Source organism: Lissotriton helveticus, chromosome 7 (assembly GCF_964261635.1).
Source record: "Lissotriton helveticus chromosome 7, aLisHel1.1, whole genome shotgun sequence".
Classification (NCBI taxonomy): domain Eukaryota; kingdom Metazoa; phylum Chordata; class Amphibia; order Caudata; family Salamandridae; genus Lissotriton; species Lissotriton helveticus.
In genome coordinates, this window is record NC_136068.1 from 45,098,317 (window position 1) to 45,114,423 (window position 16,107).

At 49.1% G+C, this 16,107-nt stretch overlaps 1 protein-coding gene across 2 annotated transcripts in view; it reads left to right on the forward strand.

Annotated features, from left to right (window-relative positions):
• LOC144767986 (guanylate-binding protein 3-like) overlaps positions 1-16,107 on the forward strand; it is a 146,747-nt gene that overhangs the window by 40,136 nt on the left and 90,504 nt on the right. The window contains exon 2 of one of the 2 annotated variants that reach the window (XM_078651364.1): positions 7,593-8,448. In XM_078651364.1, the coding sequence (XP_078507490.1) occupies positions 8,271-8,448 (178 nt within the window). In that variant the 5' untranslated portion in view covers positions 7,593-8,270. The remainder of the gene's footprint in view (positions 1-7,592; positions 8,449-16,107) is intronic. The other variant, XM_078651365.1, reaches the window with a different exon arrangement.

Consider the following 16,107-nt stretch of genomic DNA (forward strand, 5'->3'; position numbering starts at 1 on the left):
AAAAAAGAGAAGGAGAGAGAAGAGGGCCAGAGGAAAGGAAAGAAAGACGATGAGATGAAAGCGAGAAATTCGAGTGAAGTTAAAAGGGGAGTGAAATACCAAGAGTGAGAAAGATAAACAAGCAGGGCCGCAAAGTACAACAAACAAGTCGGATGGGGGTAGGGGGCGGGGGAGAAGGGGGGAAAGAGGGGGAGGGAAGCGCTGGTGAAGCATCGCGCTTCAAGAGCCTGGTGGGGGGGCGAGGGAGCCAGCGAGTGGGAGGGAGGAAATGAGCATATGGGGATGGGGTGTGAGTGAGGGGGAGCAGAAGCCTTTGATGGTGGTGTGCGAGGCCAAGCGCGCGCCTGGGGAAGAATTCATGCTCCAGTGAACAACATGCATTGTAGGAAATCCAGCTTGTTCAGAGAGTTTGTTCTAACACAATAGGATTCGAGTAATGAATTACTCGACCTAAAAATAAAATGTTATGGACAATTTTCCAAAATGTATTCAAAACTTTCTTTGGGGGTGTAGGAGAAGGGGCTCAAATAATCCTATTAGTCTGAGACCACTGTAACTTGCCTTCTATGTTTCAGAGGTAAACCAGTTGCTGATAATTGCCAATGGATCTAGAAGCTGCACTTTTGCACCCTGTTAGGTCTAATGTGCATTAAAGCACAGCATTTTGTGATTTGCTACAATTCTTCTAGGGCAAGTACTAAAACCGTGGTAAAGTTGTTATATCTTGTTATGTTTCAGGTCATTGTTACTGGCCTGGTGTTCATTAAATCACAAAATTAAGATGTAGCCTTCTTTTGCAACGTTAACTCCCTGCCCCCTCAAAGGTTGAGGTTAGTTGCTCCCTGGGAAGACAGTCACACTTCTAGAGCAGGGTTCCCCAAACTGTGGGTTGCGAAAGAAGATTTCCGGTGGGTTGCAAAACTCCAAGCAGCTAATAAAGATCCCTTTAAATGCTGTGTTTTATCTGGTCACATTTGCCAGTGCTTCAAAAACAGGGGTCACATGTCAGGCTTATTTTATAATACATGTGATTCTGTAATCCCTGCATAAATGCCTGTCTCTAATTTCTTTATAATCGTCGACTTTTACGTAAGAACTCGACTATTATAAGTTATTACAATCAGGTTCTGAAGTCACAGTGGCTATTGCCAGAGCCAACAGCGGGGGTGAAAGACAGGTCAGGTCATGGAGCACATTGAAGCAGCTGTTTAAAACAAGCAAGAGGAAACATAACTTTTCTTTATTCTGCTTTATTTTAATAGCTTACAATGACAAGCAGAGAGAGTATGTTTATTTTTTGCACTCCTTAGACAGGGAAAAGCTGGAATCTTTCTGCATGTTTCTACACATTCTAAGCTACTGCAGATTTTTATTTATTTTTTAAACTGACATTTATTGAACTGTTTCAAATATCTGTTTGCAACAAATATCTAACAGGATTTTAATGTGTTTCATTTTGCACTAGAGGTTTTATTTTTGTTCTTCATGTTTGCAAACCTGCTCTCTGTTTCATATGAAAGAGCTATGCACCAAGGTTTTAAGTGGTTTGTGGAAAGGTGATGGTGTGACTGTGTATTATATGGGGTAAAGTACCCCCTGGCAAACATGATTAGGATATTGCAAGACACCTCAGAGTTCCATCATTTTAAAATGAATTATGTGGCAATGTAGGATGTTGTTTTTTTGTAACACAACGAAATGTAATTACCTGCAAATTAACTGTATGCAAATTAACTGTATGCACTCAGCAGTTAGAAAAGCAAAAAATTAAGCACATCGATTTGTAATTCTGAAGTGCGCTGGAAACAGATTTTGATAGGAGCAAATCAATCAAAACACAATACTTGGTGATTCACAAATGATAAATGCTCACAGAACCCTGATTTCCACACATCATTTGTGTGCTGCATAGTTTTGTCAGTAAAACTGGATGTCTGTGAAAAGTTAGCGGCCATTTCAGTGGAAAATGTGCTGTGTGTAAATGACTGCGAAACCACATGATGCTTTAGTCCCATTAAAAAATCGCCGGCCTCATGTCTATTAAAGCGAGTGGGCCGCAAAAGTTTATTGTTCGGAAAAGTAGATTGTGGTTCTAAAAAGGTAGGGAACCACTGTTCTAGAGTGATGCAGGCAGCGTGGGACATGTATCCCGAATGGTACGGGGTCAAGGTGGGAGTCATGTGGTTTGTTTGGGATCAGTGTCCGGTGCCTGGAAATCCCTGCTGCAGAGTCCATGAGAGGGCATTTAACTCTCCTGGCCCCCGTGTATAATGCAGTCAGCGTTGTTTATAAACGTCTGGAATGGAAGCAGCACTCTCAGGGACCAGGCGAGTTAAATGTCCACTCCTGAGTTTTAACCATACAGGGGGCCGGTCCAGAGTGTTACCTCTGGTCCGTGTGAACATTCTCAGTGCAATTTATTTATTTTAAAGTTTTGTATAGCGCGAACATGACCCAAGCGGGTATCAGAGCGCTTTACATATGGGTTGTGGAAGACATGGGATGATAGCTGTAGGAGGAAAGCAAAGCAATATACAACAGGAACAACATGGCATAATGGCGCCGACACGCGCCGTAGCAAATGTCACGTAGTAGCTAAAACATATAAACAAGATCGGAGGCAAGAGGAGAATAACTTCAAGTTCAGCGCGTTGTTCATTAGAAGAGCCTTGACTTCCCTTTTGAAGGCAAATGTTGAGGGAATCAGTCTTGTTTCCATGGGTAGGGAGTTCCAGATTCTTGGGGCACTGCCAGAGAATGTACGATTGTAGGTTTTCAGTTTAATTCATTTCTTCGGCTTTAGCAGCAGTGTGTTGATGCTCCTTGAGGGCCGGTTGCAACCGGAGAGTTTGAGCTTATTTTTCAGGTAGAGTGGGGTATTGAAGTGTATGGGTCCTATGGGTCATACATGCAATGTTAAGTGAATCCTTACCTCAAATGGAAGCCAGTTGAGCGATTTCAGGTCGGGAGAGATGTGGTTGTTTTTCTTGGAACCAATGATGAGTCTGGAGCAGCATTCAGTGATGCTCTGAGGAGGGCTAAACTGAGTTTTGGCAGTCCGCATAGAGTAGCTCTTCCGTATTCTGGTCTAGAGAGGACTAGTGCTTACACCGCCAATTTGAAGTCATCTTGGGGAAGGTAGGGTTTGAGTTTTCTTAGGATGCTCAGTTGGAAGTTCACTCCTTTGGTAGATGCTCTGATGTGATCTTGCATGTTAAGGTTCTTATCTAGCACAACTACCAGTGATTTTGTGGAGTCAATGATGTGTGGTGTGCAGTTGAGAGCGGTGAGGTTACTTGGATATTTCAAAACAGTGGGAGTTTGCTTAGTAGGTGAGATGAGGAGGGATTCCGTTTTAAGGGCGTTTAGTTTGAGGTGGTTGGTGGTTAGCTACTTAAGGGTTTTGAGCAGGGTTCAGTTGAGTGACTTAATATCCTATGGGGAGGATATTTCCATGTACAGGTGGGTGTCATCCGCATGCATGTGATATTGGATGTTGGATGCTTTGAGGATTACAATCAGTGGTTCAATGAAAAGGTTAAAGTCAGTGGGGGAGAGTGAGGATCCTTGAGGGACACTCAGAGTGCAGGGGCTGGAGTTTGATAGGGTTTGATTGGATTTGACTATTTGCGTTCTGTTGTTGAGAAAAGTGGCAAACCATTTAAGGACCGTGCCTGAGAGGCCCATCCTGCATTCGAAGAGGTTAAGTAGGTTGTCATGTTTGACAGTGTCCAATGCAGATGAGAGATCAGGTAGTATCAGTAGGCTGGTTTCATTCTGGTCAAGCAGAGTGAGAGCATCGTCGACTATATGAGTGATGGCCATTTTAGTGCTGTGGCCCGTGCGGAAGCCCGATTGAGCAATTCCAACTTCTCAACCAATTCCAATGTGTTTGCGCAGTTGTTCATGTGCACATTTCTCCAGGAGTTTAGCGAGGGTAGGGATGTTTGTGATTGGTCGGTAGTTATTCAGGTCTTCAGGGTCCGCCGTGGTTTTTTAGGTCTCGCGCAGCGAAGACCTTATGTCGCCCGTTTTCGGGAATGTGGACAGGAGAGGGTGCACGAGTGCAGAGCTGCTCAGTTTTGACCTCGTGAGCGCGCACGGCGCCGTGCCCCTCTCCTGCCTCATTCCCTTGCGCAAACACTCACTCACGCATGCGCACATACACACACTGCATACACACACGCACCCTCCCTTAAACAAACACACGCGCACACAGACAGACACACGCACGCACAGACACACTCAAACAGACACACACGCGTACACTCCACCCCCACTCACCCCTCCTCTCCCTCAACACACTTACCTGTTCTGGCGGTGCTCGGCGGCGGTTCTGCCTCTCGGGCGGGCGGCGGTAGCGCTTCCCGGCCGCTCTTCACCCGGTCCCCCATCTCGGGACCGGGACTGAATCCGGAGACTTCGTGGCTCTCTCCGCGATGGGGCGGGACTTCCGGTTGGGGCCGCGATGGGATTCGCTGGCTGCCCAACCGCTTCCGGGTCGTCGCAGGTAGCGCGGCGGCCCGGCGGGGACTTTTTGGACTAGTTTAGCATTCTTTAAGGGCTGATGAGGTGCATGTTTTGCCCACTCTGGATGCTGTCACTCACGTTTGGTTGGGGGGAGAGAAATTTGATGCCCGCGTTTCCTGTGACTCAGCTGTGCCTCGCGCTGCCTGCAGGGACAACTTCACTCCTAAACAAAGGAGCTCGCGGGACACCAGCACGCACGGGCTTCAAGGGGACGCTGCAAAACTACGGACAAAATGCAAACATGACCATCAAAGGGGTCCGCGGAGGCCGCGCGGCGTCCCCAGCCTCCCTGTGAGGAAACCTTTGAATTCCCATGAAAAGGGCACCCTCTGGTGCTGGCCGTGCCCTGGTGAGGCGGGGTGTCCCGGCGAGAGCAGCATGTCCGTCCACTGGAAGAGCTGGCTTTCCAACGAGGGGGCAAAGCATCTGTTTTTGGTAAAGTGATTTGTGAGTGAAATTGGGCGAAGTTTTGGTTGTCTTGCTTGCTGTTTTATTTAAATAACTTGTTTTTAACTCTGCTGTAGTACCACCCTTCGCTGCCTTTGGGGTAAGTTTGTGAAGAACTTTAACGAGTCTTTTTGATCTCACCATTTCCGTACTGAAGGATTGTCATATTATATTCAGCGAAGTCATAGTTGCTTATGCAACTAACAACCATTGACAAAGCCAATAGTTTTGGCTTGCTGTGGGTGCAATGTTACTTGTTGTATTATCCTCAGTTGCTCATAAAATAGCCCGATCATTATGAGTTTAGAGGCATTTAGGTTAGTTCTACGCTGTGTACCCTTTATACATGCATTCTTGCAGGACGTATAGAAAAGAATGCATAAATTATTTGCTGAGTCTTCCATGATTACTGTACAATCGCACCCTATACAACCTAGTCCCCCTTTTTCAGAGCTTCCAGCCAATGATGAAACTAGTATTGGGCAGTCACATGGTGACCAAGCCTTAACTTTTCATCCCCCATAAAAAACGCAGTTCAGCGTTTAGTTTTTTTTTTTTTTTAGGCTAGTACAATGCTTTATAAAATTAAATTTGGGAACACCACAAATATCACATTGCTGGGCTAACTTACATTTATCAAATTGAGAACGATTGGAGTTTATTCTCTTGCTTAACGGGGGTGAGGGAGGTGCTCTTTCTATGGTCACCACATCACTCAGGGACACCATCACATCACTCGGGGACACCACCACATCACTCGGGAACACCACCACATCACACAGGGACACCACCACATCACTCAGGGGCACCACCACATCACTCAGGGGCACCACCACATCACTCAGGGACACCACCACATCACTCAGGGGCACCACCACATCACTCGGGAACACCACCACATCACTCGGGAACACCACCTCATCACTCAGGGACACCACCACATCACTCAGGGACACCACCACATCACTCGGGGACACCACCACATCACTCGGGGACACCACCACATCACTCGGGGACACCACCACATCACTCGGGGACACCACCACATCACTCGGGGGCACCACCACATCACTCGGGGGCACCACCACATCACTCGGGGGCACCACCACATCACTCGGGGGCACCACCACATCACTCGGGGACATCACCACATCACTCAGGGGCACCACCACATCACTCAGGGGAACCACCACATCACTCAGGGACACAACCACATCACTCAGGAACACCACCACATCACTCAGGGGCACCACCACATCACGCAGGGACACCACCACATCACTCAGGGGCACCACCACATCACTCAGGGACACCAGCACATCACTCGGGAACACCACCACATCACTCATGGGCACCACCACATCACCAACAAAGCATTGCCATAGCCAATAGGGTTCGCATTAGGAACGTGTAAGCTATTGGCTTTGTGAATAACAATGCTATTAATTTATATATTTTCAAAGCCAACACATGTTAAAGTAAATTGTCATTTACAATACCAATAGCTCACACTTTCCTAATGCGAGACCTATTGCATTGCAAATGCTTGTTTGAGAATAGGGAGCACAAGGCCAGCCTTCAGGCAGTCAGGGATCTTACCTTGAAGAAGAGAGGAGTTGATGATCTTGGACCAGAGCGGGACTAGTGATCTATCATTTCTTTGAAGGAGTTTGGGGGAAGGGGGTCACTGAAGTGATTAGTAGGTTTCAGGGTCGAGAGTATGTTGAGGATGGTAGTGTCATTGATGGGTGTGAATTGACTCCAAGAGGCATTTTTTGGGGGGGAGAGACAGGGCGGCGTGGGAGGAGGCGTTGGTAAAGAGGAGTCAGGAGAGTGTGAGAGTCCAATTAGAGCTGACTTAAGATCTAATTCGATCTTGCTCGCCTTTCCAAGGAAGAAGTCCGCAACCGCATCACAGTTTGGCTGAGGGCAGGATATGTGCAGAGATTGGATATCAGTGTTATTGGATTGTGGCTTAATCAGCTCAAATAGCCGTTTTGGGCGATTTTTGGCTTTGTCCAGTTGGGATTTGAAGAAGGTTTCTTTAGCTGTTGAGATGATTTTGTTGTATCTACTTCTTTTTAGTCTTAGCGATTTTAGAAGAGCAGTGGATGGAGAGGATCTCCAGGCGCGTTCTGCTAATCTCAAGCTGCGTCTCTCAGCATTTAGGCTGTCATTGAACCATGGTTTTTAGTCATTGATGGGTATTCTTTTTAGCTGGAGGGGGCATTTGCATTCAGGGCAGTTATCTTGGCGTTATTATAGTGCTCAGTGAGGTCGTGAACGTCGGCCATGTTTGCAGGTGGCGGTAGGGAGATGTGGGCTGAGCACCTGCGAACAGGGCAGGGGGGAACACTGTGCACTTTGTTAAAATTGGTCGAGAAACTACTGCAAAGCACTGCTTGAAGGCTTCGAGCTGCTGCAACTTATGCTAGGAATTAGGGTTACAACAAGGACTATTTACCACCTGTAACTTTATATTAGCTTGCATTTTAGCCTTATTACTAAGTTTGAATGCAGTAAACAGATTCATTTAAACATATTTCGTACATGTGTAATACCCACACCTTTCTCAACCTCTGTTTTTTATTCTCACAGATTGACTCTGCTGTGAGAGCCCGGAAGAGCATGCTTTCTTCTATTCCATCACTCGTGAACGTTTGTGTTGGCACTCTGATCGAAGGAAGATAACTTCTGCTTCCTCATCCACCAGGAAGATGCCTCGCATACTGCTCCCTTCCAGAAAAGACTATCCCTGACGCCCCTCTCCTGAGTAAGATAACCTTGGACAAGAACAAGCGCTTGAGTGGTTCCTCACCACCAACGTAGAGCCTTCATACTACCAAGATTGAATGCTCCTGCAACAAGGAATGTTTCTCTTCCTGTAACTGAACTAGATCCTGGCTGCCTTCTTCCTGGAGCACACAGCCTTCCTAGCCTAAGACAATAAAGTCTTGCTACTTTGAGGAGATGTTTTTCCTACCCCTGAGTAAGCACTACGAAGCAACGTCAGGCCCTGGAGCAGTTGTACCAACTACAAAAAGAAGCTACTGATCACAAAGTACGGGACCCCCCCTGCTGTTCTATCACAAGGGTGGAGGAGGTCCTGTGAGGGGAGGGACACCCCCCTGCTATAACCCACAAACAGAACCAGAGAACCCCGTATAGGTACAACTCGAAGAAAGATAGACCTCTGCTGGTCTACCACAAAACAAAAGACTCTGCGTTGAAGCAAGAACCAACCCTCTCCACCTTCACACAAAGGGTTTGTCAGGGCGCAGCTCTGGCCCCAGATGATGGAGGGGCCCGTGTGTCTGGTGGAGGTTACCCCCTCAGGTGGTCTTTCACTGAACCCTGAAGGTCTAGAGATTCTCCGCAGCCTGGACGATGCTCTGGAGGTGGTGGCCATATTTGGACCCAAAGACACTGGAAAATCCTTCCTCCTGGACCAGATACCAGGAAAAGAAAAGTGTATGTTCCTTTCTTCCCTCTTGTCTGTGTTTAGGGGAATGATAATCATGGGGTAGATACTCAGTGAGCGTGAACCACGCTTGTAGCAACAAGATCTTGTAGCGGGCACTGCATGGAGGCGACAACACGCATTGCACACTGTACGAGCTAATGAGACTAGGTAGTGGGAATGAGAACCACAGTAGGCACTACTACTGGTAGTATTATTGCGAGTCACAGTAGGCATTGCTACTGGTAGTATTAACCTCATCGATGCTGGTGACGGAACCACTCTGTCACCAGCCACGGACGCGCTGTACTGGTGACGGAGTGGTTCCGTCACGGCTCGGTGCTGATTTCGCGCCTGCGCAGCACGTTCTACTGAGCGGGCGGGGTCGTCACAAGCACAGCACGCCCGAGACTCGTGACGGAGTGGTTCCGCTCCCTCCTAGCGCTGCGGCAGAATTACCGCCGCAGCCAAGGGGTTAATGCGCGTCAGAGTAGGCCGTGCTGCTGGTAGCATTAATGCGAGCCACAATAGGCACTGCTACTGGTAGTTTTAATGCATCCAATAGGAGGCGCTGCTGCTGGTAGTATTAATGCGCACCACAGGAGGCACTGCTACTGGTAGTTTTAATGCATCCAATAGGAGGCGCTGCTGCTGGTAGTATTAATGCGCACCACAGGAGGCACTGCTACTGGTAGTTTTAATGCATCCAATAGGAGGCGCTGCTGCTGGTAGTATTAATGCGCACCACAGGGGGCACTGCTACTGGTAGTTTTAGTGCACGCAATAGGAGGCGCTTCTACTGGAAGTATTCATGCGAGCCACAGTATGCTCTGCCCCTGATAGCGAGAACCACAGTGTGCGGCACCCCTGGTAATAAGACGCGCAGGATAATGAGACCCACATTGCGGCCTGCAGGTGGTATTTTGCCAAGTAGAATGCACTACTGGTGGGAGTAAGGTCCACAGTGTGCACTGCTAGTGATGAGAGTCTCAGAATGCACCTCTAGAGGAACCCATACTATCCACTGCTAATAATAAGACCCCCAGTATGCACTGCCAGTTGTTAAGGAGACCAGTAGTATGCACTAGTAATGAGAACCAGAATGTGCACTGCCAGTGGCAATGAGCACCAGAATGTGCACTACCGGTGGTAATGGGAAGCGGTGTGCACTGCCACTAGCAACTACACCTGCAGGATTTAATGCTAAGGGTAATAAGACCCACAGAATGCTCTGGTGGTGGCAATGAGACCAGTAGTATACACTGCTAATGACAGTAATGCTCATTGTCTGTACTGCTAGCGAGTATTGAGGCCCATAATATCCACTGCTAGTGGTAATGGGCGCCGAAGTATGCTCTACCAGTAATAATGAGACGGGCGGTGTGCGCTGCCACTGGCCTTGAGACCGCAGTAGGCACTGCTAGTGGTTTCGCGTTTGTACTGTGTTATACTAGTAATAATGAGACCAACCGTATGCACTGCTAGTGGGTAGTGAAACCCACCGTATGCAATCCTAGTGATAATCAGAAACCGTGTATGCAGTGCCAGTGGTTCTAAGAACTGCAGTATGGTCTGCCAGTGGTAATGAGACCCGCAGCGTGTACTACTGGTAATGGGGCCAACATTATACATTTCTAGCAATGATGAGACCAGTAGTATTGTCGGACAGTGGAAATGAGACCTGAATATCTAGTGCGAGTGGTAATTAGATCAGCAGTGGTATCGATTAGTTATAATGGCATTCACAGTGTTCACTGCCAGTGGTAATGAGACCCCCGTATATGGTGCCAGTGATAAATGGACCCATAGTATGCAGTGCCAGTGGTCATGAGATGCACAGTGTGCCGGTACCAATGGTAAATGGACCCATAGTATACAGTGCCAGTGGTAATGAGATGCACAGTGTGCCGGTACCAATGGTAAATGGACCCATAGTATGCAGTGCCAGTGGTAATGAGATGCACATTGTGCCGGTACCAATGGTAAATGGACCCATAGTATGCAGTTCCAGTGGTCATGAGATGCACAGTGTGCCGGTACCAATGGTAAATGGACCCATAGTATGCAGTTCCAGTGGTAATGAGATGCACAGTGTGCCGGTACCAATGGTAAATGGACCCATAGTATGCAGTTCCAGTGGTAATGAGATGCACAGTGTGCCGGTACCAATGGTAAATGGACCCATAGTATGCAGTCCCAGTGGTAATGAGATGCACAGTGTGCCGGTACCATGGGTAAATGGACCCATAGTATGCAGTCCCAGTGGTAATGAGATGCGCAGTGTGCCGGTACCAATGGTAAATGGACCCATAGTATGCAGTGCCAGTGGTAATGAGATGCACAGTGTGCCGGTACCAATGGTAAATGGACCCATAGTATGCAGTCCCAGTGGTAATGAGATGCGCAGTGTGCCGGTACCATGGGTAAATGGACCCATAGTATGCAGTCCCAGTGGTAATGAGATGCGCAGTGTGCCGGTACCAATGGTAAATGGACCCATAGTATGCAGTGCCAGTGGTAATGAGATGCACATTGTGCCGGTACCAATGGTAAATGGACCCATAGTATGCAGTTCCAGTGGTAATGAGATGCACAGTCTGCCGGTACCATGGGTAAATGGACCCATAGTATGCAGTTCCAGTGGTAATGAGATGCACAGTGTGCCGGTACCATGGGTAAATGGACCCATAGTATGCAGTGCCAGTGGTAATGAGATGCACATTGTGCCGGTATCAATGGTAAATGGACCCATAGTATGCAGTCCCAGTGGTAAACGGACCCATAGTATGTACTGCCAGTGGTAAACCGACCCATAGTTTGCAGTCCCAGTGGTAAACGGACCCATTGTATGTACTGCCAGTGGTAAACGGACCCTTAGTATGCAGTCCCAGTGGTAAATGGACCCATAGTATGCATTGCCAGTGGTAAACGGACCCATAATATGCACTGCCAGTGGTAAACTGACCCATAGTATGCACTGCCAGTGGTAAACTGACCCATAGTATGCACGGCCAGAGGTAAACGGACCCATAGTATGCATTGCCACTGGTAAACGGACTCATAGTATGCAGTGTTAGTGGTAAACGGACCCATAGTATGCATTGCCAGTGGTAAACGGACCCATAGTATGCACTGCCAGTGGTAAACGGACCCATAGTATGCAGTCCCAGTGGTAAACGGACCCATAGTATGCCGTCCCAGTGGTAAACGGACCCATAGTATGCAGTGTCAGTGGTAAACGGACCCATAGTATGCAGTGTCAGTGGTAAACGGACCCATAGTATGCACTGCCAGTGGTAAATGGACCCATAGTATGCATTGCCAGTGGAAAACGGACCCATATTATGCATTGCCGGTGGTAAACGGACCCATAGTATGCACTGCCAGTGGTAAACGGACCCATAGCATGCAGTGTCAGTGGTAAACGGACTCATAGTATGCATTGCCGGTGGTAAACGGACCCATAGTATGCACTGCCAGTGGTAAACGGACCCATAGTATGCACTGCCAGTGGTAAACGGACCCATAGTATGCAGTCCCAGTGGTAAACGGACCCATAGTATGCACTGCCAGTGGTAAATGGACCCATAGTATGCAGTCCCATTGGTAAACGGACCCATAGTATGCAGTCCCAGTGGTAAACAGACCCATAGTGTGCACTGCCAGTGGTAAACTGACCCATAGAAGGCAATGGCAATACTAATGAAACATGCAGTGCCAGATGTAATGAGACACGCAGCATACAGTGCCAGTGGTAAGTTGAACCATTGTATGAGCTGCCAGGGGTAATGAGACTCTTAGTATGAAGTGCCAGTGGTAAATGGACCCATACTATGCAGTGCAAGTGGTAATGAGATGTGCAGTGTGCAGGAACCCATAGGATGCAGTGCCAGTGGTAATGAGATGCACAGTGTGCCGATACCAATGGTAAAGGGATCCATAGTATGCACTGCCAGTGGTAATGACACCCGCAGTATGTAGTGCCAGTGGCAAATGGTCCCCAAGTAGGCAGTGCCATTGGTAATGAGACCCGCAGTATGTAGTGCCAGTGGCAAATGGTCCCTAAGTAGGCAGTGCCAGTGGTAATGAGACCCGCAGTATGCAGTACCAATGGTATATGGACCCATAGTATGCAATGCCAATATTAACGAGACCCGCAGTGCCAGATGTAATGAGACACGTAGCATACAGTGCCAGTGGTGAGTTGAACCATACTATGAGCTGCCAGTGGTAAATGGACCTATAGTATGCACTGCCAGTGGTAAATGGACCCATAGTATGCACTGCCAGTGGTAAATGGACCCATAGTATGCACTGCCAGTGGTAAATGGACCCATAGTGTGCACTGCCAGTGGTATACAGACCCATAGTATGCAGTGCCAGTGGTAATGAGACCCGCAGTATGCAGTACCAATGGTAAAGGGACCCATAGTATGCACTGCCAGTGGTAAATGGACCCATAGTATGCACTGCCAGTGGTAAATGGACCCATAGTGTGCACTGCCAGTGGTATACAGACCCATAGTATGCAGTGCCAGTGGTAATGAGACCCGCAGTATGCAGTACCAATAGTAAAGGGACCCATAGTATGCACTGCCAGTGGTAAATGGACCCATAGTATGCACTGCCAATGGTAAATGGACCCATAGTATGCATTGCCAGTGGTAAATGGACCCATAGTATGCACTGCCAGTGGTAAATGGACCCATAGTGTGCACTCCCAGTGGTATACAGACCCATAGTATGCAGTGCCAGTGGTAATGGGACCGGCAGTATGCAGTACCAATGGTAAAGAGACCCATAGTATGCACTGCCAGTGGTAAATGGACCCATAGTATGCACTGCCAATGGTAAATGGACCCATAGTATGCACTGCCAGTGGTAAATGGACCCATAGTATGCACTGCCAGTGGTAAATGGACCCATAGTGTGCACTGCCAGTGGTAAAAGGACCCATAGTGTGCACTGCCAGTGGTATACAGACCCATAGTATGCAGTGCCAGTGGTAATGAGACCCGCAGTATGCAGTACCAATGGTAAAGGGACCCATAGTATGCACTGCCAGTGGTACACGGACCCATAGTATGCACTGCCAGTGGTAATGAGACCCGCAGTATGCAGTACCAATAGTAAAGGGATCCATAGTATGCACTGCCAGTGGTAAATGGACCCATAGTATGCAGTGCCAGTGGTAATGAGACCCGCAGTATGCAGTCCCAGTGGTAAATGGACCCATAGTATGCACTGCCAGTGGTAAATGGACCCATAGTATGCAGTGCCAGTGGTAATGAGACCCGCAGTATGTAGTGCCAGTGGCAAATGGTCCCTAAGTAGGCAGTGCCAGTGCCAATGAAATATGTGAAATAGTGGCAAATTGACCCATAGTATAGAATGCAAGTGGTAATGAGACCCGCAGTAGGTAATTAGACCAGTAGCAAGCACTGCTAGAATGAGTGAGACGCACAGTACACACTGCAACCACAAGGCATTTGAATACCAGTATAGATCTGTACACACAAGTCATGGGATTATTAGGGTACAAAGGACTCCACACACAAGGCATGGGGATCCTAGGGGTACCAAGGACTGCTCACACAAAGCATGGGGATACCAGCATACCAAGGGCCCCTCACACGAGGTATGGGTATGCCAGGGTACCAAGGACTGCTCACACAAGGCATGGGGGTACCAGGGTACCAAGGAGTGCTCACTCAAGGCACGGGGGCACGAGGGTACCAAGGTTCACACAAACAAGGCATGGGGGTACCAGGGTACCAAGGACCGCACACATAAGGCATAGGGATACCAGTGTACCAAGGAGCGCTCACACAAGGCATGGAGGTATCAGGGTACAAAGGACTGCTCACACAAGGCATGGGGATACTAGGGTACCAAGCCCTGCTCACACAAGGCATAGGTATAACAGGGTACCAAGGACTGCTCACACAAGGCATGGGGATATCAGGGTTCCAAGGACTGCACACACAAGGCATGGGGATACCAGAGTACCAAGGAGTGCTCACACAAGGCATGGGGGTACCAGGGTAACAAGGACTGCTCACACAAGGCATGGGGGTACCAGGGTACCAAGGACTGCACACACAAGGCATGGGGGTACCAGGGTACAAAGGACTGCTCACACAAGGCATGGGGATATCAGGGTACCAAGGACTGCACACACAAGGCATGGGGATACCAGGGTACCAAGGACTGCACACACAAGGCATGGGGATACCAGGGTACCAAGGACTGCACACACAAGGCATGGGGGTACCAGGGTACCAAGGACTGTTCACACAAGGCATGGGGATACCAGGGTACCAAGGACTGCACACACAAGGCATGGAGGTATCCGGGTACAAAGGACTGCACACACAAGGCATGGAGGTACCAGGGTACCAAGGACTGCTCACACAAGGCATGGGGATACCAGGGTACCAAGGACTGTTCACACAAGGCATGGGGATACCAGGGTACCAAGGACTGCACACACAAGGCATGGAGGTATCCGGGTACAAAGGACTGCACACACAAGGCATGGAGGTACCAGGGTACCAAGGACCACACACACAAGGCATGGAGGTACCAGGGTACCAAGGACTGCTCACACAAGGCATGGGGATACCAGGGTACCAAGGACTGCTCACACAAGGCATGGGGGTACCAGGGTACCAAGGACTGCTCACACAAGGCATGGGGGTACCAGGGTACCAAGGACTGTTCACACAAGGCATGGGGGTACCAGGGTACCAAGGACTGCTCACACAAGGCATGGGGATATCAGGGTACCAAGGACTGGACACCCAAGGCATGGGGGTAACAGGGTACCAAGGACTGCACACACAAGGCATGGGGGTACCAGGGTACCAAGGACTGCTCACACAAGGCATGGGGATACCAGGGTACCAAGGACTGCTCACACAAGTCATGGGGGTACCAGGGTACCAAGGATTGCTCACACAAGGCATGGGGGTACCAGGTTACCAAGGACCACACACACGAGGCATGGGGGTACCAGGGTACCGAGGCCTGCTCACACAAGGCATGGAGGTACCAGGGTACCAAGGACTGCTCACACAAGGCATGGGGATACCAGGGTACCAAGGCCCACACACACAAGGCATGGGGATACCAGGGTACCAAGGACTGCACACACAAGGCATGGGGGTACTAGGGTACCAAGGACTGCTCACACAAGGCATGGGGGTACCAGGGTACCAAGGACTGCTCACACAAGGCATGGGGATACCAGGGTACCAAGGACTGTTCACACAAGGCATGGGGATACCAGGGTACCAAGGACTGTTCACACAAGGCATGGGGGTACCAGGGTACCAAGGACTGCTCACACAAGGCATGGGGATATCAGGGTACCAAGTACTGCACACACAAGGCATGGAGGTACCAGGGTACCAAGGACTGTTCACACAAGGCATGGGGGTACCAGGGTACCAAGGACTGCTCACACAAGGCATGGGGATATCAGGGTACCAATGACTGCACACACAAGGCATGGAGGTACCAGGGTACCAAGGACTGCTCACACAAGGCATGGGGATACCAGGGTACCAAGGACTGCACACACAAGGCATGGGGGTACCAGGGTACCAAGGACTGTTCACACAAGGCATGGGGGTACCAGGGTACCAAGGACTGCTCACACAAGGCAT